Here is a 25,770-nt window from a genome sequence, read left to right on the forward strand (position 1 = left end):
TTCATGTTTGATTTTAAAAAGTTTAGCCGGACTTGGATGTTTTTCTTGGTAAGAAAAGCTTCTGTCTTGCCACCCTGCCCCATAGCACAAACACATGAAGAATACGGAAGATTGTTGTCACATGTAGTACACAGCCAGTCCTTGCCAGAAATTCCTGCAAATCCTTTAATGTTGCTGTAGGCCTCTTGGAAGCCTCCCTGACCAGTTTTCTTGTTGTCTTTTCATAAATTTTGGAGGGATGTCCAGCACTTGGCAATGTCACCGTTGTGCCATATTTTCTCCACTTGATGATGGCTGTCTTCACTGTGTTCCATGGTATATCTAATGCCTTGGAAATTATTTTGTACCCTTCCCCTGACTGATACCTTTCAAAAATGAGATCCCTCTGATGCTTTGGAAACTCTCTGCGGATCATGGCTCTTGCTGTAAGATTGCAACTAAGAGAATGTCAGGAAAATCCTACTAAAATAGCTGAACTTTATTTGGGATTAATCAGAGTCACTGTAAATGATGGCAGGTGTGTACTCACTACTATTTAACATGAGTTTGAATGTGATTGGTTAATTTTGAATACAGCCACATCCCCAGTTATAAGAGGGTGTGCACACTTATGCACATTATTTTATTTTTTTAATAAATTTTTGTTTACATCACAAAACCCTTGCATCTTAACAGGGGTGTGTAGACTTTTTCTATCCACTGTATATCTATTGGCCCGAGCACATGACTTTTGAAGCGTTGCATGCGTTTTGCCTTTTCCTATCACTGATAGAGGCCATTTGCAAGCATAGTGACAATACTTTTGTGTTTTCACTTTAAACATGAAACAGAATATTTACTCAAATTTGTTTTTTACTTGTACTTTAAAATAAACTCAATATGTTTGCCCTCTCAAAATCTCTCACTCAAGTTTATTCACGATTCAAAAGTTCTCATAGACAGAATCAAAGACGTCCACAGCCTGGGGTGGTGTGGTTTGCTCCATCTGTGAAGGAAGCAGAAGACAGGTAACTAAGCGCATGTGTGGTTGTTTTCCTGTGATAACAAAATGTGGCAAAGCACCTAAAGTTCACACTGACGTTTTCTGTGTGTTCATTCTCGTTGGGTTTGGTTTCCCTCTGAGCCGGCTCCTGGTTGGCAGCTGAGCAGTCGATCACATCATAAATGGACCTGGGCCGAGCCTGCAGACTCTGAGACCAAAAAAAATCGAAAAATAAACGTATGAATAAAATATGATGGAAAACAAAAATATACTTTGAGTCAATTATGTTCATGCATATACACTGATGAATATAATGTTACTTACAGCATAGAAAGATGTAGAAGGAGCTGTTCCTTTATCTGCGTTGTCTACCTCCGTCTCGCTCGTCTCCGTTTCTTCTCCGTTCTGCCTTTGCTTCCCGCTGGTTTTGATACTTTTAGTAATCGCCTCTTTCTATAAATGAATATTAATTAAATAAAAACAAAGAATAGTGATGAAAAGTGGACAACACTAGAAGAAGATAAAGGCAAATGAGGATTTTGTTGTATTGTCATCGCAACTTCTAAGGTTTTCTGTCATGGGAGGTGAAATATTAAATGCTTTGATTTAACTTGTTTTGCCAAATACTATTATTTACTGTAATCTACTCTCTCTGGATAACAGTGTAGACCAACTGTCAGAGTTAAGCTATGAAAGACACTAAGTGAGAGGATGAGGTAACTGTGGCTGCGTGCTTTGTCCTACAGGAGGTCAGGGTAACAGAGTGAGATATAATGTAATTTCTTCGCTGGACTATATCCACAAGCCTAAGCCACTTTACCAATTTGTCTAGACATATATATAATAAGTAGCACTAAGATCCAAAAGAACAAGGACTACTCCTGAATCGTTTTTTTTTATGAAAACTACTCCTTTGTGAGGCTCAAATCCAGATCAGTCACTCAGATCAGTTCACATGTTGTGAACTGGCAACTGATATGTCTACAGAGAGATTAGTCTGGTTTCTTTTTTGTGGTCATGAATGTAAAGCTGCTTTTTCTCAGAAATGTTCCTACTGGTCCTCATCATGGAGGATGTTATCTTAAGTGCTCTGATCTCTGAGGTGATATGGTTTCTGGAGCTAAGCCGGATCTGGGGCTACAACTAATGATCCTAATCCTAGAAGGCGACATCTTGTTTTGTCCGACAAGATATTGAGTTTACTATCACATAAGACAATAAAATGCAGTGAATAGTAAGAAGATGGACATACAATTCAAGTTTCCCATGGACACACTGAAACATATAACACTTTATTGCTTTATTTTGCTTCCTTTTTTTTATGTTGTTTTATTTTATTATTATCATCATTATTGTTGTTGGTTATTTTATTGTCCCAACTTAGTGTTCTTGTAGCCAAGTGGCTCAATATCATAATAGCTTTAACATTACAGTAAATAACAGCTGTACTATTATCATCACCTCAGAATCCCCCCCCATCACAACACCACAGTCTAAGTGGGTAAAAAAAGCTGTATTCTGAGGAATGTGCAACACCAAGTTTCTTAACTTCCGCCGTCTTACCCAATGTCCTCTGAAGACATAGATGGAGCCGACCACGCTGAAAACCAGCAGCACACCAGTGATGGCGGCCATACCGTATTCTTTGTGACTCATCATCGGGGGCTCCTTGTAGCCATCAGCTGGAAAAAACACACAGTGTTCAATGACAGTGTGTGCCAGGAATCTATCACAACTGCACAGCAGTGCTGTACTGAGAAATTCCTCATCTGTGAAGCAGCTAATCCTTCGGCTAAAGATTAGATTTTAGATCATTTGCATGTGTTTAAAATTAACTGGATATGTTATTAGCATCAGTATTAGTCCACTTACTTCTTCTGGCCTGGTTCGTGTGTTCTAAAATGGGAACTGAGAAGCTTCACGAAGTCCCATGATAAATGTTAATGGTTTTAGAATTATTAAAGGGGTAAGAGAGAAAAACAAACATCTGTGAGACATAAAATTATGTTTTTATGGGGTTTTCTCATGAAATACTCAAAACCATGGCTCACTTTTGCCACTTGTGCCAATACTTGCTATAAAGATCAACAGGAACAATAGAGCACAGTATGTTCAATGTAGACCTGCCAACACAAAACAAAGTGTAAATACTCAGCTCACAACGTTCTCCAAGATTTTACGTGACTTTGTGTAATTGGATTTTGTTTGTGTCTTTAGACCCGGGACCAACTCCATCTCTTAGAAATTACATTTTATTCTGATTTGCAACTTCAAATACTTTTTGTACGACACATAATTGCAACCAGATCACGACTTCTCTTAACGTCATGAGGAAATGTGGAATTTATATCACAAATATGTTGTTAGTGAAGGAATCGCTTGTTATGACCTCAGCGTTATCAAAGTCTTTGATGGTTGTGTTTAGAGACTCAAAGCTCTTGGTTAAGAGCAGGGAAATTTTCGGGATCTGGTTTCACACAGAAAAAGTGAAAAGTGACTTCATACACATTTCTTTCTCTTACATCACTGAAAATACTTATACTGCTTAATTCACACAGCGCTTCGATTCCCTCTACAGGGTTGAGAAAGAAGACTTTGAATCTCGCTAACACTGTTGATCCCGTCACTTCCAAAAGTCAAAAAGTTTGCGTTGCTATCACAATTTGAAAGATAACCACTTGCCTCCATGACAGTGGTGTCTTCACTCTGCCTCCAAGTGTTGACGCTCGTGACAGTTCTTTCAAACCTTCCTGTCCCAACCAACACTTCACCTTTTCTGCACTTATGTGGAAAAATGACAACAGAACTTCCTGTTGAATTAAGACCTCCCATTTGTTCATGTTAACCTGTAATTTTAAGGAGACACAAGTCCAATTTTTTTTTTTAAGTTACCTGATATTAGAATCATTAGTAACACTAATAGGATCTGTATTCTAAAATAGGCAGGAAGCTATGTGATACCAATGAGAAGTAAGTTGGTTAAAACTATAGATAACTATGGAAGCTGCGTCCCCACTTCCTTCCATCATCCAGATATGAGGCCAAAATATAAACTGCTTACAACGTAATATATGAACCCCACCATCTTGCGCTTTTGGAGAGAGAGAATTCATCCATAATTTGTGCAGAGGAGTTTGGGGGATGGAGCTGTGGTAGTGAGGACCCATTGACGCACATGCTCGACCAATGATGACGTTTCAACCCGTTTTCTATAGCATCAAATAACGAATTAAAACCAAATGCAGCAGAAAATAAACACTTACATTAGTACCTAAACTTACAGAAACCATCTTTAAGACAAAAAAGTATTTAATTTGTATCATTATTATTACTATTATTATTATTTGGTCAATGTCCAATCCACTAATATGGAGGAGGCGAGGCTTAAGACCTGTTCTGAAGCCAGCCACCAGGTGGCGATAAAGACACTTTGGCCGGCTTCAGCGCAGTATTTTACAGGAAGGTTTTTTTCACCTTCATTTTGACAATAAAAGACTTGAGAGAAAATCTGTTTCACATATATCACAGGGTCTCATATGCTACTTGTAATAATTCACTGCTACTTCACTTCAACTTTCATTCTCACCTCTCACTCTGAGAAACCAGTACACACTGGCATTTTTATAGTGGCAGCGGTATTCTCCGGACCTGGTCACGTTGTTCAGCTGCAGTGTGTGTTTAAACTCTGTAATGTTGCCAGCCATCGTATTGAGGTCAAGGACGTATATCTGTTCGTTAACAGGATCGTAGCATTTCATTGTGTTGTTGAGTTGGTTTGGTGGTTTGGAGATGTTACAGTCAATCTTGAGGTCTTCACCCACAAAGGCCACAAACACAGTGGACTCCAGGGACAATCCTGTGTCAGGACAAAACACAGAGGTCAGACCTGATAAGTGGATCAGTCAATGTGCCCAATCACAGAAGATCAAGATACTGAAGACCAACATTTGGTGGCTACAGCTTCTCGAATGAGCGGATTTGCTTCAACATTCATCATTATAAACTTAAAGAATATTTAAGAAGAAATTATTTTCAACACTGCCTTGAATGTTTCCCATTTTCTTGATTTTAGACACCAATTAAAGAAAAGAATAATTAATGTTGTGGTTCAAACAAAGCAATGAACACATCTTTGGCTTCATAAAATTAAAATCCCCTGATCAAACCCAATTTAAGTTCACTAGATCTGGATGTTTTGTGGAACGGCACCAAATTGTACCCTCTCAAAGATATCACACCCCCAAGACACTAGTCTTGTTTTCATCAAGATCTATGAATTATTCTTTGAGAAGTCCAAGAAAATGTTGAAAGATCTCACAATGTTAAAGAAAGTGAACCATGTCACATCCTTCCACTAAGTTTCATGATAATACATTCCGTAGTTGTTTCGCAATCTTGCATATTAACAAACAAACTGACAGGGGTGAAAACATTACTTCCTTATCAGAGATACACCAGTTACCCAGAAACCTTTTTTAACTTGAACAGTTAGCTATAGCACTTTAAAAACTCAATACGTGTCATTCAAATGTGAGTCAGACTTACCTGGTGCACTCATTCCTGAGCAAACAGAAGAGAAGAAAAATATCCCAGTCAATATGAGGAAAAGATGGAAAACTCTTTGAGCTTCCATGATGTGATGATGGTTTTAAATGAAGAGGGTTATATTCTTCTTTGAGGGGTTTGTTCTGTGTGTTTCTAACCCCTGTTACTCAAATTCTCCCGTTTCATAAATTGCAGTTCTTGGTTTCCTGTTTCTAAGCAACTTCCTCAATATGTCAGTTAAGTTTTTTTCTAGACACACAAACACAACACACACACACACACACACACACACACACACACACACACACACACGCACACGCACACGCACACACACACACACACACACACACACACACACACACACACACACACACACACACACACACACACACACACACACACACAACCTGGGGCCACTGTAGGTCCATTAGTCATCATTTACAACTCTGGTGTAATTCAGGAAATTTGGGATTAAAGTCTGAAAAACTTTGATTTCCAGAGCTGTAAAACCACATCAGCTTCAGGATGTTAAGTGAGGTGCAATGTTGGCTTTCCTCCACAGTGAGACAGTGTTGGAGAAATTATAGGTCCAGGCACGAGCGCACAAAACCTCATGTGGTTTTACTTAAGACAGAAGAAGGCAAAGACTGTGCGTGTGTATGTGTGTGTGTCTGTGTGCGTGTGTGTGTGTGTGTGTGTGTGTGTGTGTGTGTGTGTGTGTGTGTTATTTAGCAGAAGGTGACAGATGTGAACCAGCTGTGCTCCTCCACAGTAACTCTGCCAGGAGTGGTGTTCAGATGTTAAAGTGCAGCGGCTCTTATTCATTTGTCTGCTTTCTTCATTTCTGCCTTTGCATCCCCTTTTCTCTGCCTCCTCACTCAAACTCTTTGAGTTTATCTTTTCCGGCTGTTCTGGTGGCCGACCCTGATCTCCCCTCGGCGACTCGGGGACAGAGGGGAGTGGTGCGGGGATAATATCTGGATGCCAGTCAATAAAGAAGAATTCATTCTATTTGATAGCCCATCTCCAACACTCTCAGGAATTGCACTTGTAAATCCCGCTGCATGCTATTGCAAATGTAACTTTAAACTTTCAATGCAAGCGAAGAGTCTCGATCTCCCTGTAAAACAAGGCAATGCAAGTTTATTTATACAAAACCATCTCTGTTTTATGCAACATTATCCTTCTACTCCACAATAATTCATATGGAAAATGTTGCTCCTTTCATTGCACTACTTTTATTTTATAGCTATAGTTATATTCTGTATAAAAATGAATACTGTTGTACATTATTCCAACCTAAAGAGATGTTGGAAAACAACAGTGTCAAAATACAATAAATAAAAAAATACTTTATTATTATTTATTATTCTGCAGAATGATCTATTACAGGATAATGTATATGATGTAATTGGGTTATAAATATTGATGCGTTCATGTGCATATCACATGTTGCAGTTGGTGATTGTGGAGCTTTAATCAAAAGTAACATCATCGATTAATTGTTGATTACATCAGTTATTAATCCAAATGTATTTTGAAACTATCCTTAAGTAGAGTTCCTTAGTAAATGTACTTTTCATTATCACCTTTCCACCAATGCCCCAAAGTATAAAGCACGAGACAGTACTCTCACTAAGAACTGCTATAACAGTGAAGTACACGTTACATAGGAATGATTCACCATGATAAACAGTTGGGCATCCTGACTACTTTAAATTGTCTTTCTTTGAGGTTATTTTGTGGCTATCAATACTTTATTAATTTTATCGATGTAGAAATCTAAATGCAGGACTTTTAGTTGCCATATAAAATATTTGTAATGTGTCTTGAAACAAAATATCTTCATACATAAATCGAGAATTTAAAGTTGGCCATGTAGCACTGGCACAATTTGATCCGGCTGGTGAAGAAGCAAAATCTACTTTGATTTGCTCTCTCTGTCATCAAACATCCCACACGTCACATATTCTCCAAAAATATACTGTTGGGTACTTTGCATGCAAATCCTAATCGTTAGATTAACTACAGCTTTCAAATAAAAGGTACAGTATTTCCTTCTGAAATGCAGGAGGAATAAAGAAGAATAATTCTTTATTGTACCTGCTTTCTTTTTTTTATAGAAACTGTCTGGTGGTGTTGGATGTGTTGAAGCTCTGAGCTGCACGGCTTTGTGAGGCTAAAGGGCAGACGGTGCGAAGCAGACAAGGATGAAAAGGGACCATAACTCACGTTTGAGGAGATCCCAGTACATCACTACAGAAACCTGATCCTGCACCAGATTGAGATTACAACCACCGACACACATATACATATAAACATTAATGTGTGTGTGTATATAAATCTGTCGGTTCCCTAAAGAGGGGGAAGAGGAGAAGACACCAGAATAGGGTAAATTACACACAAGTAATAAAGTGTGCTGCACATCTGGCAGCAGCTGGATGTCGGGTTGTGTGTGTGTGTGTGTGTGTGTGTGTGTGAGGGAGAGAGAGAGAGAGGGAGAGAGAGAGAGCAAAAGGGAGAGAGCTGGGTGTGTTAGGGTTGTAATGGTTCGAGAGCACTCCACAAGCTAAGCCTTCTCCTCGGGACCTGTTACACTATAGTCGGGGTTTATCTGAAAACTGTGAGCCGACTGTGGAGAGAGCACCAGACAAAATAAGAGAGAAGAAGAGGTAAAGCCGAGGGCAGTGACAGAGAGGGGGGGTGAGAGACACTGGTTCTGTTAATCCAACTACACGTGTGATTTCCTGCTGCCACTGGGAGCATCATCTCTTCAACCTGTGAGTATAGACTCAATATCATATTGTTTCCAGTCGGTCATATTCTGTGAGTGTAACTCTGCAAAGATAAACATGAAGCTACTGCAGCACATCATCACATCATCACAGCAAAGAGACACTGGTTTGTTTTTTTACTCCTAAATCTCGTTGATTTGTTTAGTCGGAATTGAAACTAGCGCTTTGGGTTTATAGTTCTGTTTGATCAGGCTCCAAATTCACAACCTCTGAAATCATTTCTAATTCCTCTGCAATGAGTCACAGGCTCATTATTGTCCCGTGGGATTCACAGACGCTGTCATATGGATGCAATCCACTTTCCTTCAGTTTCTGGGTCGCCTGCCTTCACCTTCTCTTACATAACACAGTTTTTTCCAGATGAACCTGGAGTCATGAGACTAGTGTTAAAAAAACATGTTTTGCTGTCGTCATTCTCTTCTCGTGGCCGACACACGCAGACCCGACTGTCTCAGGTCAAACAGCTGTGGGCCTCAGGTGAAGCTCTCATCAAAGTTTTGTATCAATCTATGGATGACCTGAAAGTGAAATGTGTTTTATATGTAAAATCTGAAAAGTAACAATCAATTATTAAATCGTTTAGGGATTGGATTTACATTTCACTTCTCCAGTTTTGTCGATCACATAAAAATATAATAAAGTCAGACCAAATTGAAGCACCGAGTGAAACCCCCTCCTGAGACCCGTTCTTCACAATCAGAGTTTGAAGTAGATAATGTGATTACTTGAGTGAAGCATTATGGGGTAAAGCAGCAGCTCCCACTGGATACAGATGTGCGTGCAGTATGAGACTGTGGTTTTTTCCGAGCCGTGCACATGAAGCCTGTGTTTCTTCACCTTGTTTCCACCTGACGCCTGTTTTCATCTCTTCTGCTCTACAAACACGAGCTGATCGGTAACTTCTCCACAGGCGACACGTGAAGGTTTGTTTTTCACCCGATACTTTTCTTTTTTTTTTAAAGGTCCGTCTGCTCATCATGGCTCCTCCCTCTCTGTTGATGTTGCTGATGGTGGTCGCCATGGTAACTGGGGCCAGCTCGGCCGACTGGGAGAATGAACTGGATTATGGGAGCTGGAACTACAGAGAGGGAGGTAAATCACAAGCCCACGGTTTGACCCCCCCGTGTTTTTGAGACAAAATGTTTGAAGTCGGGAATGATAATAAGAATTTACGGGTGAAGCGGAGGTAATGAAGCGGCTGGAGAAGGTCTGTGGAGTGGATGGGACTGACCTGAGCCTGAAGTCATTACCACACATGTGCCCCTCTGATTTTTATGACTCATTCAGTCAGTTTCTCTCTCTCTGTGTAAATTCAGAGAATAAATTCTCTCTGATGCTTTTATGTTTGGGCTGCAGCTGACAGTGTGAATGTGGCCTCAGTGCGCAGTGTGACCCGCGTGTTGGACGCCTGGGGAAAACGCATCTTCAACGAGATCAAGACTATGCTGCACTCACAGCCCAGTGCACTGTTACCAGACTACTCCAGGTAACTTACCACACTTACTCCACATGTTGTCTGAGGAGCCATCTTTAGATTCACTACATCACTTCTTCAAAGACATCATACATGATTTAACGCTTCTTATTCATACTTTTATTATCCTTACTACAGCAATTAGTGAGGTTTGTTCTAGAGTATCACCAGAAGTGGGATGAAACAAAGTACATTTACTTAGTTACTTTAATTAAGTACAACTTCAGTGGATTTATTTTCAGGTGCTTTTCACTTTTACTCCACCAGATATATCGGCACATATTAAGTGACCAGGGCCCACAAAAAAAAATGACAATAGGGAGATTAATAATTAGTTTAGAGACACAAATTTAAGGGACCATGAAAGAGACAACATGTGACCACTAGCTAACAAAAAAACACATGAAGAACAAACACACAAAATGCAAACAGATGCAAAGTAACCACACAAACAAATGAAATTGTTGAGTCTTTTCAGTGAGTAGTTTTGGGGTGTGTTCCTGTCTGGGGCCCTTTAAACGTCTGTGCCCAGTGCATTAATCTGCTCCAGCCTCAACAAACATGTCTGGGTTCTTGTCTCTGAGCCTCCTCTGCTTGTCCTGCAGGGTGCGCCCTCTGTCCGAGTCCGTGAACGACCTGTTCAGAGAAGTCTCCCTGCTGCACCGGCGCATCACCGAGCTCTCCCATCGCCTAGCAACACTGGAGCCCTTCCTCCGTCACCACGGCTACCGGGAGGCGGGGGTGGAGGGGGGCGGTCGGGCCCTGGCACCGGCCCCCGAGGGCCTGAGAGGGGGGGTGGCGAGCCTGGGCCGCGGCACCCCGAGGACCACGATGAGGGGAAGCCCCCCGAGGGGGAGCCGGGTGGTGAGGAGGAGACGGGTGAGGGTCCTGCAGAGCGGAGAAGTGAAGCTGATCCAGAGCGACAGATAGAGAGAGGGACCAAGTCCAAATCTACTCTGGGAACCAACGTCCTTAAAACATCCTGAGAATGTGGTTGTTTATATTTTTAGGCTTGAAATTGTATTTTTGAAATAAACTGTTTGTTTTCTCAGATGGAGTTACTTCCTTGACTCATGCAGTTTCTTGTTATTATGTGATGTTTGTCTTTATATCTTTCTTTTTAATTTATTTGCAGATAAACAAATATGCAGACATAAAATTGAAAAAGAGAGATCATGAAATAAAACTGATCAAAACCAATTTGTTATGGGTCTTTACTTTGATCACATCCCACATCTCCATACAACTTCATGGAAATCAGTTGAATTCACTCAGAGATGTGCTACAACATTTAATTTACTATCTTTTAAAACAATTATGAAATGTGCCCCTTTTCTCACTTGAGCCCCTGTTCCCCCAAAGGTTTGTGCCGACCCTGCTAAATCAGCATTAATGCAGTGTAAGGTTTTCGATGATGAGGAATGAATATTCGTTGCAAAGTCAACATGTTTTCGTCTGTAAGTCATAATTAAGTCCCCACAACTAATTGTAGAGCAGCGCGGTAGTGCGGTGGTTTGCCCTGTCGCCTCACAGCAGGAAGTTCAAATCCCAGTTTGACTGGTTTGACCTGCCTCTTGCTGGCGACCTGACGTGAACCCCACCTCTCCACAGTGTCAGCTGGGATTGGCTCCAGCTCCGCCGCGACCCTTCGAGTTTTGATGGTGTAGATCAGTGGTTCCCAAACTTTTTACAGTCTCGTACCCCTTCAGACATTCAATCTCCAGCTACGTACCCCCCCCCTCCCCCCCGACGCACGTATACAGCCTATAACACTTGAAACTTTGAAATTGTCAGGGATTTCAGGACTTATAATAATCGTAGATGACAAAATAATGTCATCTACGAAATTCTTAAGGATCAATTAATCGATTGTCGATTAATTATGCCCATCCCTAGTTTTGACTAACGGTCACTAACCTACCTGTAACTTTTTTTGGCAGTGTAATTATTTAGCTGAATATGGGTATTTTTGGCAATGCGAGTTGGCTATTCAGACTATTTAATATTGCGCGATTATTTATAGCTCAGTTTGAAAATGTAATGGGCTTTTTCACTTTGAAAACACAGATAAAATGTTCTCCCCACGTACCCCCTGAACCACTTCGCGTACCCCTTGGGGTACATGTACCCCAGTTTGGGAACCGAGGATCTAGATTAACTAGATTTATCCCTGCCTTTCAATAGGGTTTTTAAAAGGACATTTTACTGATTTCCTAGGGAACAATACTATTTAGGGGTAAGATTTCAAGCATAATCATTTGTTTGAAATGAGTCAAAAAGAAAATGTATTCAATGTTTACAAGAACTATGATCTTTTCCCATCTGTGCAATAAATTATTATATGTAAATTAAAGGCATTTACAGATGCAAGTGTCCATTTTCTAACAAATGTTGCTATTAACAGAAAGTGTTTTCTTCATTTGCAGTGCGTTCAGCTCTCTCGGCCACCGTAACCATGTAATCCCACCCCGGAGCGGCCGGAGGCGGTGTGGAGCATCAGACAACACCGTGGTAGTCTCGCACTAAAACGGAAGCAAGAAGTCCCTCAAACGTATATCCAACATGTCCGACCTCAGTGTTGTTACTTGCTGAGACGCTACGAGCCGAGATATCTTTACTTCACTACCCGCACATTAAAGTTGTCCAGCGACGGTTGAAGGAGCGTTAAAGCTTCAAAATGGCGCAGAGGAAGAAGAAGCTGACGAAGAAGAGGAGACACCCGTTCAATAAAGACACGGAGGCGGACTCTGACTGTACATCGTGCCCACTGACTTCAAACAGCGCTGCAAACGTTTTGCCTGCCATATTAGTGCCACTGATTTCCCCCGAAGGACACATTTCCACGTGGTGGTTTGACCAAATTAAAACTGTTGTTGTAAAAACTCTTGAAAGCGACACATTTACCAATATGAAACAGGCATTATCGTTCCTTATTAGCATGAATGCTACTAGCCCCCCTATACCCCCCCCCCCCCCCCCCCCCCCCCCAGATAGATCTAAATTGATGTAGATAAATAGATGTACTTTATTTTTGTAACACACAGTTTCAGAAGCATCATCGGGGATTTTTCACTCAAACCGTTAAGTTTGAATTTAATGTTTATCTAAATTAAACTTGTACATTTAAAAAAAAACATAGGCATTTTCTGAATTTTTTTGAACGTTATCACTCAGGCTTTGTTCCTTTGATGAATGTCACTGAAGGTCACCAAAGCAGCAGCCATATACCTTTGAAGTCTGTCCCTACATAAGCGTCAGTTTTCAGTCAGTTTTCAGTCAGTTCTCTTCGGAATACTTGGCTCGTTGCACCTGAACTCTGTTCTTGCTCCTGAACTCTGTTCTTGCTCCTGAACTCTGTTCTTGCACCTGAACTCTGTTCTTGCACCTGAACTCTGTTCTTGCTCCTGAACTCTGTTCTTGCTCCTGCACTCTGTTCTTGCACCTGAACTCGTTTCTTTGGATTTGCCTTTAAGAGAACTACGATTGATTTGAATCAACATGATCCCAACACACGTGGGCTTTCTCGGCGCTGCCTCCTACGAGTCCGTCAGCTGCGTCACTGCAAACTTTCAAGCCTTCGTGACGGATCTGAGTCACGAGGACTTGGACGTTGAGGAGAACCTGCAGGAAATGGTGGAGCTCATTTTCAAGAGGGCCGTGAAGAAACCAGACTCTGCTGCAGTCTTCGCGGAGCTGTGTCAACACCTCTCAGAAGTAAGTGATGCATCTATGACTGGAAGCTACTTTATCCTGTTTCTTACTTAGTTGGACACCTTGTATTTGTATGCAGGTTGTAACCTTAATTTAACACACTGATCACTATGTATGTATGTGAGTTACATTAGTGTTAATATTCCTTTATGGTTTTCTCCTCTTCAGGTGGAGTTCCAATCCTTGTCTGACTGGTCAGCCAGCGTCTCCTTCAGGTCTCTGCTGGTTAAACACTGCCAGGCAGAGTTCATGAAGAACTTGGACAAGGAGGGCATTCATCAAGAGAGTTGGTCCTGCCTGAAGCCAGTCCAGGACGTGAGGGTCACCGACCGGCTGAGGGAAGAGCAACAGAACACCAAACCTTCCGGTCGCTTCCTCAATATGCTGAGGTTTATTGGGGAGCTGTTCCTCTCCAAGGTGCTGGCAGAGAAATCCATGCACTGCTGCATCAGGAGGCTGTTGCAGAAAGGAGACGGGCCGTCTCTTGAGGGCCTCTGTCAGCTCCTCCAGATGATCCAGCAGGACCTGGAGGTGGTGACGGAAAAGGAATTGATGGACACCTACTCATAACCAGCTGGACCATATCGCAGAGAAAGGGAAGAGGGCACCAAGGCTCTCCCTTTTGTTGAGGGAAACAGTGGATGCCAGGAAGATGGCATACTCCACCCCCCACTAAGTTTTTAATGAAAACTCATGTGGGAAATACAACTTATACACTTATACAACTTATACAGTGATATTTGTAAATGGACACTAAACCCCCCACTGCAACCCCTGCTCCTACTCTGTATAATGTGCACTGGGTGACATCATGTCTGTACTCTGTTTGTGGTTTGTACTATGTTGTCGACTAATGAATAAACAATTTTAAATTTAATTTGGGTGTTTTTATGTCTTGCATGCAGCTGCCCTCACATTTCAATTAAAACACATGTGGGAAATACAACTTATACATTTCCCTTTTTCCCAATAATCAATGAAAAGCACAGATGCCTGGAGAGTTTCTGGGACAACATTTGACAAAAGTACTTATTCTGAACTGAACATCAAATCCAAATGAGAATTCAGTAAAAAAACCATAATTGATCTCATATTTTATCTCCTAACAGCTGGTTGTGTAACACTAGTTTCACTTCAAGCTGGGAGGATATTCAATATAAGCCTCTGGAGAGTGATATTTATGAATGGACAAAAAGCTTGGCTTTATTATATCATCAGCAAGAGCATGATATTATTTGACAAGGACAGACAAACTGCAGCTTTGTGTTGAATAAATCTATTTTCAACCAATCCTTTAGACATTTCAGTGCATGTGTAATAAATACGGCATCAGAGGTCAAACTCCTAAAATTGGCTCAGTATCGTCTGCTGAAACTCAGAGACTCTGTTTGTGAGCTTATGTTTGTGCACGGGACTAAAAATGTGTTTCTTTTGGGAGATAAACTCACAGCATATTTCAGGATTCCAGTAGCTTAAGTGGGACAGTTGTTGCGTGGATGGGTGGGCCTGGCCTGCCAAAACGTCCTATGCACTCACTACATGAAAAGTTGTGCAACAGGCAGTACTGCACTGATTGTCTTCCTTGGCCCCATGAGCTTCTTTGAGTTATGTAAATATATAGTCATCACAACATAGGCATTAAAATTAAGGCATATTACAACAGTGCTTTAAGGATTTATTTCTCTCATTTGTACACGTATAAAGAATATATTCATCGCTTCATGAGTTCCCAGATAATAGGATAGACAGACAAATAACTGAGATTATTCCTGAAAAATGAGCAACTGATAATTTGAAATTGCAGGACAGTCTGACACTGGGTCCGCACAATACTGTCAGTGTCGGCTTTACTTAAGAGCATGCGATTCTGCTGTCTTCTTGCCATATCATGCACCAAAGAATGAGGCTGTGAATGAATAAATAAAAGAATAAATCATAAATATTAAGAAGTTGGGGAGACCAATTCAAATGAATGGAGGTTAATCTAGATAAAGGATGATTGGATGGAACGAATTGAACTCTATAAAATACCAGTCTCAGGACATTGTCTACTGGTTATTCAGCCGTTCTTTGGAATTAAAGCAACACAACAAAATATATACCAAAGGTTATCTGGCGTCCGTGTGAAGCTCCCCAAAAAACTGAGTGGATTTCTGTCAAAGCTGTACTGTTTTCATTGTGTGCGACCACCATCATGTTTGTATCGTTTTGAGACAGACTTGAAAAAGGCCTTGATGTCCTGAACTCCCTCCGGTAACCCAGGCTGCCATGTTCTCACCACTGGGTGTCAGTGCCTGTCTGCTTCTGTAACCACATGTGACAGTGCCCCGATTGATGGAGGTTTGATCTTTTTTTTCTGCTCAGCTGAGGTGAGGCTCTGTCCTCGCAGGACCCAGCAGGGGGTGCCTGTTATCTGCTCACATAATTACACTGTTTGTTTGCACATGATGATCACGTGCGCGTGCGTGTGTACATGTGGTGGTGGGCACGCAGGCATCGAACTCCATGCCTTCATTAAAAGTTCGCCAAGTGTTTCTACAGCAACCGGTCTCCCTCCTCTACTTGTCATCCACACCACATACCTCCGTGCGGCATGTTCCTCCTCTCCGCTCTCTCTCTCTCCACATTCTCACTCTGCAGCTGCACACTTGCTCATTTGACTTTTGTTTTGCTGATCCCCCCCCCCCCTTCCTCCTTTCTTTCATACTGTAATCTGTAAATCAACCACCCCCTCCTCATCCTCCTCCTCCGTTTTGCTCCCTCCTTCTCTCTTTCACTCCTCTCCACGCTGCTATGTGTGGGCGTTGAGCTCAGGCTGTACTTTCCATTTTGGTTTTGTATTGTCGATGCATTGTTGCATCCAATCCAGTTAAGATGCTGTGGGAATACTGTATAAATCTCTCTCTCTCTCTCTTTTCTGTGCCTCTCCCAACCTCACTCACCCCCTCCTCCCTCCCCATCGCCAGAAAAAGAGCCAGTTGCTAGGTAACGGTTAATTGTCAAGAAGTAGTTACATGTGTTGCAATGCATCCCGAGGTTGTGGGGTTGGTGTGTGGAGTGAGCGAAGAGAACAGGCGGCGAAAGACCAGAGAGTCGATTTTAGAGAAAAAGACACTGATTAAAAGATTAATTTCTACAGCCTCACCTTCTTCTCTGTCAGCATCCGGGGAGGGCCGATGAAATTCTCCCACCAAATCTAGACGCATTCTCAAACCTGCCGGCTTCTTTAAATAACTCCTGTTGCTGGACGAGGCTTTCAGAGTAAAGAGAGGGAGTCCGAGGAGAGAGACACTTTGATCTTCGCTGCTCAGTTTGCATCACTTCTCCTTTTTTCCTTATCTCATTATTTATTTTCTCCTCTCCCGCTCAATGCACCTTTTTGCACATGCATCTCAGAAGAGGCGGAGAGGACTAAAACAAAAAAAGATATGGAGAAAGATGATGCAGAAGACGATTCTCAGCTGCAGCCATTATATCGGATCCTCTGATGACCTATGGAGCGTATCAATACGTTCTGTTAGAACACAAGCCTGCTGCATTTGAATGTCAAGTATAAATAGGAGTCACGTGAAAGTCCTGTTTCTCTCTGGCACCCTGTGGACACCAGATAAACTGTATAGAGCTCATACGTCCACCAAGGCAAAACAGTCACTTATATCCAAATAAGCTGCACCAAATTCCACACACTCAAAGATAGCAGTTGTCTTAACGTGCCTGATTTTCTGCATCAAAATCATTGAGTTATTCCTTGGGGAAAATGGTGAGGATGTTGAAAAACGACCTCACAATGTTAAAGAAAGAGGAAAACAAATCCTGGCTCATGATCTGAATCTGCACCAAAATATAACGGGTCCTTTCTGGTTCACATGGTGCGGCCTTCCACCAACTTTTGAGAAAATCTATAGTTTTCGTATGATCTTGCTCACTAACAAACAGACGAGGGTGAAAACATGACCTCCTTGTCTGGGGAAAAACTGGCGGAGGGGAGGGGGGGTTAGACAAGAACAAGACAAATGAACAAAGTCTGGAGTGTTCTTGTTTTTTTTATTAATACTCAACACTTTTATTCCAAAGAGACAGAAGAATAATATTTCCCAGCACTTATGTTTCACACTGACTGTGTTTAATCTCATTTTCCATATTACTAAATATTCAATCAAATTTGAAATACTGTCTTCACACAAGTAATTTCTCTCCATACAAAAAAATGTGAGGATGAACTAGAGTTTTGTCGTATGTACAATTTTCACAATCTGTACAGCTCAGGGATGTTGGTCGACCTCCTGTGGCCGGAAACAAACCAAAAATCAGAGGATGCAGCCAAAGAGGAAAGAAAGAAACAACCTCTGTAGAAATCTAATAATATGTTGTGCTTTCTGTGAACCAATTGATGGTGGTGCTTTACAATTTTTCTTTTTGAGGAAAAGACAAGCAGGTATTTTACCAAATCAAAGAAGAAAATAAAATAAGACACATCAACAAACCTCGACTTATCAAAATGTGTCTGTGATAAGAACCGATTGCACGTATCCTGGCCTAAAGTGGTTACAAAAGCAATTTGGCAAGGGGAACCTACGAATCAAAGATTTATCCCAAATAGATCTATTCTCTTGCCCTTTTGTACAGGTTTTTATCAAAAGTCCATGAGTGTGAGGTAAAGTATTTACATACTGTTTTTTATAATACAAGTACAATAACACAGTTTTCTCTCACATACTCTGTCTCTCTTCCATATGAGCACTCACAGAGGTAATCAAGCGTATGTATTCAGGCACATACAATAACAGAAATAATGAGATATATTCAAAGGATAAAAACAAGAAAAAGTAGAAATGAAAAAAAGGCTTCTTCAGTGACATGAATGTATTAAGACCTCAACCTTGTTAAAAAAGCATTTACACAAACTATCAAGAAAAAGCAATCTTTGTATATCACTAACAATAAAAATGTTTTCTATCCTAGTGACATTTTTCAAATTCAATTTTGCCATATTTATTTTGAGTATAACCAAAAGTTTTGACTGTGAAAGATTTGTGTCTGCTCTTGCACAAACAGGCACGCACACTTACAGAACCACATGGATCATCAGTACCGACGAAATTGATAAAACTCCAAATATCGCTGAAAAGCGCCCCGTTAAAAGGCTAAAAGTTAAGATTTAAAAAACAGAAAGAAAGAAATAAGAACTAAGAGTATACATGCAAGTCCTTACAAAACCCTTAGTATCATACATACTGACTTGTCAACCAAGAGAAGGAAAGTCTACTGAAGTTTCGACTGGGATGTACGACAAACTTCATGTCGGATCCAGTCTGTCAGATTGTGCTTAGGTATTAAAAGTTTGGTTTAGCGAGACGATTTAAAGTCAAGTTTAAGTGACAATAAATAACTGAAAAATGGAGAATCGTTGTTTTAAATTTCAACTGACAATGGTGTCTCTTGGTCTGTGTGATGTGCTCGAGCAGAGATGTGACGTTGAGGATTTGGGAGCTGCCTACTGATCAAAGTTAAACCACAAGCCCCGCGCTAACAAACAAGGCTTTTTAGAAAACCCACCACCTTCTTTATGGAGGCAATTCACTTCCTATTTATTCCTCTTCTTCACCGTCTGCAGTCGACACATGAATCCACAGGCCCTTGGACTTGAGGGCAAACTCTTTCCTTCATCAAAATCTCAGCGTGTTGAGCAGATTGTTGTCGACTGGAGGCAGAAATCAAGGTCACAGTGCAGAGAGGATGTTTCTGTGTGTTCTGTTTTCTGAAAATGCGGATTTGAGCTACACGTTGGGACAAATGACGGAAAAAGCTAGCTCTTTTATTGGGAAATTTAAAAAGTTTGACACATTGAGAATTACGCTTATTCATTTTCCTGCTTAGCGTAAGATGAGATGATTAACACCACTTACAAATCCTTACATTAAATGGTGTTTTAGGAGCAGATTGTTAATGGCTAGTCTCTATTAACATCTTTGTGCGGATGAATGCACGTGAATTAAACAGCCGTTAGCTTCTTTGCTCTCCACACGGGCTGGTTACCTTCGGGCCAAACGTGATTGGTCAAACTAGAAACAGAAACCAGAAGGCTTTAAGGCCCCAACATCCTGTCCCTCACCTGCAGATTCTTTATTCACATGCAGAATCTGTTTACAGAGATCATTTCACAGATAGAACAGCTCATAAGCTTATTCCCAAATTGGTGCACTGCTCCTTTACACTGCAGAGGGACACTACTCGGCAGCTGTATGGTGAGAACACATTTCTTTTTGTAAAGAGGAATAAAGAAATGACACAACGCACAGTAAAGGGGAGTTCAATAAATTGTGATGAATTGCAAGATGACACGATGATGTGATGATTCAGGGCTGTGTGCTGGTGTGGTCCCTCAGATTTCCAGGTCCTGAACAGCACACGGTCAATAGAGTGAGGCCCGTTGAAAACATTTAATATGATGTGCTTGTATTTAATGGATACTCGGGTCCTGGATCATCTGCTCTGATGAGGTGAGGAGTGATAAAGCTTGTTGAACTTGAATCGTAAATGGTTTAAAGGAAATTGTCTTGCGATTAGATAATCTGGAGTTAATAGTACAAGAAATAGAAGCGTTTACATTTTAATTCTAAAGCATAATTTCCTCACATACAGCAGCAGGCTCTGTCGCACCTGACTTTTTTGGGGGGAACAGGAATGTTTATTTATTATGGCACTGTGGTTTTAACCCTTGTAATCCTGCTGTTGTTAACTTTTACAGTTGGGGGTCAATGTAGGAAATGAAACTTCCTCGACTGCTCCTCGAAACACAGTCTGTGTTTTACTTCCCTGTAATATCTGGAACAGCATGATAAATGACACTCGTGAAGCTCTACTCTCATCTCAGATTGTTTCAGTTATCTCTTCACTCAAACCAATTGACTAATTGTTTGTAAGTGCATCTGCCGACCAACAGACGAGATCTTAAGTGTAGAAAATCAGAATTGATCCTTTAAGGCACATCCAGCTCAAAATGCGAGACCCATTTGCTACTGCCAAGCAGAAAAATGAGAGCAAATGGCAAATCAGTATGATGATGTTGTTTCTGCAGCTGAAAGAAAAACCTGCTTTGGAAAAGAAATCAAAAGTACATTGAATGTACTCAGCGAGTCATGCCTTTTACATACACGTCACAGCACTCAAAAATAAGAAAAGTTGAAAAAAAAAAGATCAAACATGAAGAATAAATAGCAAAGAATCCAAAATAGTCCAAATTACAGGAACCTCAAAAAGATCTGTACTGACCAGTGTCCTGTAATGTTGGAAGGCTAAGAAAGAATCAACATCGTACAAATATGTAACATGAACCATTTAAATAAATGAATTAAACTTAAAAACAATCCAAACCAATCATCAGTAAACACTAGAATAATATTCAATAATATTATCAACATTATCAATACAATTATTATTAGTTTACCCTGTTACTTCAACAGAAGCGTTGATTTCTCATTCATGATTGTATTTCTGTTTGTGTTAAGGAACCGCAGGAGGGAGGGAAAGACGATGAGCATGTGAAGAGACTGGAAATTCTATTTCCTGTTTTTCCCCTCCCTCCACCCATATCTTTCTCTGAGCGTCGTAGCACCACCAGAATCTTCTCTTCCCATTAAAAACTCGTCTCCAGGCGGACTTCACGACATCTTAGCCTGTAGTGGCCTCTGTGCATCGTCCAAATTCTTTCCGTTTAGGGGAGTGACAACAACACACAGTATCGTGTCTCCTCCTTCTCTTCACACAGAGAGGTCATCCGCCTGAGCTGTTTCATTTTTTTCGCTTCTGTATGTTTCTCTCCATCCTCCTCCTTTTCCCTCACCAACTTCTTCTTTCTCTCTCTCTTTCTTTCTTGGTCTTTTCCCTCAGACGTCTGACTCAATGCTGGAGAGCTTTTCATAAACGTGTCCATTGCTGGCACCATTGAAGGTTCTCTGTCCCGGCCCCAAACCTAATGTGTCCCGGCCCGCAGGCAGTACTTTGCTGGCCCCGTGGTGGTTCCCCATGGGCCCTCCCACCCCGCTCAGACACAGCTCTTTGGGGAACCTGGGGGCCACATTGGACATCACCCCAGCTGTGGCGGATGCAGGCAAATAGGAAGCCGCTCCCATAGAGCCGTGGAAGTCCCCTGCTCCCATGGAGCCGCGGAAGTCCCCTGCTCCTCCTCGGCTGTTGTTGAGAAGTTGCTGCTGCTGCTGCTGTGGCTGCGTCTGTGGCTTTTTGACGTAGTACGGTTTGCCACCGTGTAATAGACACTGGTCATCGCCGAAGGTTGGGATGAAGGGGTTCTGGTTCACCTTATCTGGGTAGAGAGATTTAGACAAGGAGTAAGTCCCAGCCCCTCTGCTACCACCACCACCACCACCACCACCACAGCCCCCACTTCCCATCATTGCTCTATCTCTGTCCCTTTGGTCTCTCTCCCCCACCGACCGCCGATGCAACCCACCTTCGCTTCCACGGAACAGACTGAACGAGGAGCCTCCCTTCGCCCTATCCCCACCTATTCCTCCAAACATGGGAGACTCCCTGTCACCGGAGTACCTCTCAAACATGTGGGCATAAGGGCTGGGGCCCTCCATGAAGCGGTCTTTGTCTTTTAAGCTCACACTTCGGGGCTGGGGAAACTGTCCCCCACTACCCCCACCAGCCCCTCCCATGCGGCCTGCCCCCTCCCTCTGAAGGTCCACGACTGTGTCATATGAGTGTTGTCTTCGTAACACCCTCCCACCCGGCCCTAGCTTCCTGCGCTGTGCCTGAGTTTGGCTGGGTCCCGCTCTACTCTTCTCTCCGGGGAACACCATGTTATCCTCACTGATGTTGTAAAGGTTGCTCGGCTGCACCTTACAGGAGTCACCGCGTTTGCTGGTAGCGGAGCTGGGGCGACTGCTACTGCCCCCAACTGCGCTAGCTTGGCACGTGCCGCCTCCTCCGACACCACCACCCTGGTGACATACACTGTGGCAGTTACGACAGTCCCAGTCACCCCCTGCTATGCCCCCCCCTCCTACGCCAGATATACCCTTCTCCCAGCAGGTGTGGCCCTGCTGTCCTGTTGCCACTGAGCCCACTCCACCTTTACACTCTACCTTCTTGCCTTTACCTTTGAGGAAGTCTTCCACAGGCACTAAGCTTTTACAGATACCTCCACCACTACCGCCGCCCACACCGCTTCCTCCACTTCCTCCCTCTTGCTCCCACTTGGCCTTGCCCTCCTTGGAGCGGAACTGGTCCGCATAGAATTCCCTCAGGTTCTCTTTCTCTTTGCGGAATACGTAAGGTGAAGAATTACCCCCTCCTCCTCCCCTCTTCCGCTCCAGGGGAGGTGAGACCGTGCGGTGTGCCAGGGGACCGTGAGGGAAGTGGTGGTGGACGGTGTGGTGGTGGGGTCTCCTCCTGTAGGCGCTCAGTTCTATCTCGTCCTGCTCCCGTCTGCACTTGGCTGAAGCTGGCCTCTTTTTCAGGCTGTCCCTGTACTGCTTACGCCGCTTGTTGTTGCCCTCCAGGTTGCCGTAGGTGACAGTATGCGTGGAGATATCCGATGCGTCAGAACGAATGTTCCCATCGTCACCCCCTGAGCCTGCCCCACCCCCACCACAGTACCTTTCATGACCCCCGATGAGCCCTGTGCTGGATGCGCCTCCTTTGAAAGAAAACCTGCCGTATACATTGCTCCCCGTGAACCCAACCTGGCTGGAATCCGCAGGGGTGTGGCCAGCGATCAGGTCAAATTTATTTGTATTCCTGTGAGTCATGGAGGGCCGGGGCTGGGTGGTAAAGATAGGTGCTACCCCTCCCCCTAAACTGTCGCAATCAAACATGCCCCCATCCAACGAGCTAGCGCTGCCTAAACTACGCGGCCTATTAGGCGGGGGGCCGGACATACCCAGAGCCGAGGCCGGGTGGTGGTGCAGGTAATGGTCCTGGTACAGGTTGCTGTCCTTCAGGGGCAAGTTGCCAAAAGTCCTCTCCACCTCGCTGATGTAGTCACTGAACATGTTGTCCTCTGGCTTGTAAGGCGGCGCTGACTTGCAGTCTACAGGGTGACCCACCAGGCTGCGCCGGTGCTCCTGGATATCATAGAGAGTTGGCTCTCGACCACTGTGGCTGTACTCCAGGGCGGCATGCGGAGAGCCGTTAATGCCCGGGACAGCGGTCATGTCCTTTGCAGTGCGGAGCAACCGCAGGATGTTGGAATGGGTGTTGTTCATGTTCTTCTTCATGGTGGCCGAAGGTGAGTCTATGGACGACTTGTTTTCCTCGATTTGTACCCCGTGGATGCAGCTGTAGATACCCTGGAGTGCAAAAAATTTGAAGAAAAGGGAGGCAGAGAGAGAGAAAGAGAGGGTGAGACAGGCCATGGGAGGAAGATAGACGAAAAGTGAGAGTTGCAGTATGAAGCTTGAGTAAGACAACAGGTAAAAAGTGTGGCAGCAGTAAAGAGTCAAGAACCAGAGAGGAGTTAATGTGAGAGAGACAAAGTCAAACAACAGACTCATAAACAGACAGAGAAAGAGCGATAGATAGAGAGAGAACGACAGAGACAAACAGAGACAGAGAGAGAGAGGTTAATGCATTGCCATGTTCTCGCTGACCAGACTCTTCGTTTGCATACAATTCAAACTAATAGGGGCATGAATGTCTTTTCTCTGGGGAACAACATGGAGCCTCATTGCTGCTGCTCAGCACAGAGAGAGCGAGGAGGGGCATAAGGACATCAAAGTCTGTATTGATAACACAAGGATGGTAGTTAACTCATGGATTTAACCACCAATCAATAGGCTGAATCAATGTCATGTAAATTCAACTGAAATTGGAGCCTTATTTCATTAAAAAACACTGTCAAGGGCATGGATCACTTGTGAAAAGTGTGTTACAATTTTTTAGACACAAACATTGATATACATGAAAATGTCATTATCCATTAATACATGTGTATGTGTGTGTGTGTGTGTGTTTGTTGCTGTTGGTTGACAACAGCGGGATTCTCAAGCGACGAGGGAAAGCCCATGCGAGTGAGGTCAATCAAGTGTGTTTAAATGGGCGCCGAGGAAATCTGCGGTCGAGGCGACAGCCAAACCCGAAAGGTCGAGGACACGCTGCCCACCAGCCGGCGAGCAGGCCAACGTTTCTCAAAAGGTGTCAACTTGTCAGAAGCCGTTTCCGTCCGTCTCTTAGTCACTTTCCCCAGTGCCGAGCTGCAGTCTGGGATCTGAATATCAACCCGCTCCTCTTTTCTCCCGCTTTTTTCTCCCTGTGTCGGTTTTTATCTCCAGCTCAGGTGAGCAGCAGCCACTACAATGGGATTGTCTGTCTATCTCTCCACATCTATGGCTACATTGGCTCCAGTGAAAGGCAATAGAACAGAGGTCTTTGGCACACCGCTGTGTCTATTCTTCTCTACTCTGCATTGGTCCTGCTACTGGTTTATTTTTGATCATAACTCAACTCTTCCTTCTCATGTGTATCTCATTATGTCTTCTTTATTGCCATCACTTGTCTATCCACTTTCTGTGTACTGTGTACTATCTGGATCATTTTTTTCTTTCTTGCACTACAACTTGAGTGTTCAACCAGGCGTGGCAATGTGTGAAGGATGTCTGGCTGTAGGACCACTCTTCTGTAATCGCACTACACTTGAAACATGCCTGCACTTGAGATGAATGTTGTAATTCAACAAGTAGAATTCAGCACATTAGAGCTAAGAGTGGATCTTGTACAATGTTTTGCATAAATATATTACAGTTTGAGCTTCTGATGGCGTGACATCAAGATGAACTCTGCGAGTGTGTTCCACCTTTTAATAGAAAACAGCGGTCAAATCAGCTAGAGGAGGGAAATTGAAAGACTCTCAAGACTGACAAGAAAGAAAAATGCAGATGAGGACAAGAGCAGTGAAGAAAGGAAGATAGCAACTCATGAGAAGGTATAACACAGCTTCTCAACATGCACTGATCGAGGGCCTCAATTTCTCTTAAAGGCCTAAAAGACTAAAGGCTAAAGATATTATGAGGTGGGATTTTGGTGAATGATCTGCTCGATGCTACTTTTCAATATCAAGAAACCTATGAAAGAGGAATAAATTACGTTCAAAGATTTAAGTTCTGTTGCAGAGACAAAACTCAAGTATCATAGAGGCTATGATGCAGATAGCAGACCCAGAACGGCTGCTTTGAGATGAGAGACATACTGCTGACAGAGGTGAAACAGAAAAACTGAGATGCAGGACAAGACAGTTGAGC

The 25,770-nt window shown here is 42.8% G+C and overlaps 4 protein-coding genes across 4 annotated transcripts in view; 2 read left to right on the plus strand and 2 right to left on the minus strand.

Annotated features, from left to right (window-relative positions):
• Window positions 1-891: 891 nt before the first annotated feature.
• si:ch211-243a20.4 (uncharacterized) lies at window positions 892-5,744 on the minus strand. The gene is made up of 6 exons (XM_053417638.1): window positions 5,528-5,744; window positions 4,569-4,838; window positions 2,546-2,664; window positions 1,307-1,435; window positions 1,080-1,190; window positions 892-985 (listed from the first exon to the last, which is right to left on the minus strand). Exons 1-6 carry the CDS (start codon window positions 5,613-5,615, stop codon window positions 923-925), a joined length of 780 nt encoding a protein of 259 aa, XP_053273613.1. The 5' UTR covers window positions 5,616-5,744; the 3' UTR covers window positions 892-922.
• A 3,597-nt stretch (window positions 5,745-9,341) lies between these two features.
• si:ch211-243a20.3 (uncharacterized protein LOC100151507 homolog) lies at window positions 9,342-10,726 on the plus strand. The gene is made up of 3 exons (XM_053417568.1): window positions 9,342-9,414; window positions 9,679-9,808; window positions 10,402-10,726. Exons 1-3 carry the CDS (start codon window positions 9,342-9,344, stop codon window positions 10,724-10,726), a joined length of 528 nt encoding a protein of 175 aa, XP_053273543.1.
• Window positions 10,727-12,781: 2,055 nt separating this feature from the next.
• LOC128431293 (eukaryotic translation initiation factor 4 gamma 1) lies at window positions 12,782-14,077 on the plus strand. The gene is made up of 3 exons (XM_053417578.1): window positions 12,782-13,143; window positions 13,239-13,510; window positions 13,676-14,077. Exons 2-3 carry the CDS (start codon window positions 13,295-13,297, stop codon window positions 14,075-14,077), a joined length of 618 nt encoding a protein of 205 aa, XP_053273553.1. The 5' UTR covers window positions 12,782-13,143; window positions 13,239-13,294.
• A 5,438-nt stretch (window positions 14,078-19,515) lies between these two features.
• Window positions 19,516-25,770, minus strand: part of grin2bb (glutamate receptor, ionotropic, N-methyl D-aspartate 2B, genome duplicate b) — a 75,695-nt gene continuing 69,440 nt past the window's right edge. The window contains exons 14-15 of the mRNA XM_053417640.1: window positions 22,618-23,823; window positions 19,516-22,551 (exon numbers count right to left, since the gene is read on the minus strand). Of these exons, the coding sequence (XP_053273615.1) occupies window positions 21,394-22,551; window positions 22,618-23,823 (2,364 nt within the window). The 3' untranslated portion in view covers window positions 19,516-21,393. The remainder of the gene's footprint in view (window positions 22,552-22,617; window positions 23,824-25,770) is intronic.

Source organism: Pleuronectes platessa, chromosome 3, assembly GCF_947347685.1.
Source record: "Pleuronectes platessa chromosome 3, fPlePla1.1, whole genome shotgun sequence".
Classification (NCBI taxonomy): domain Eukaryota; kingdom Metazoa; phylum Chordata; class Actinopteri; order Pleuronectiformes; family Pleuronectidae; genus Pleuronectes; species Pleuronectes platessa.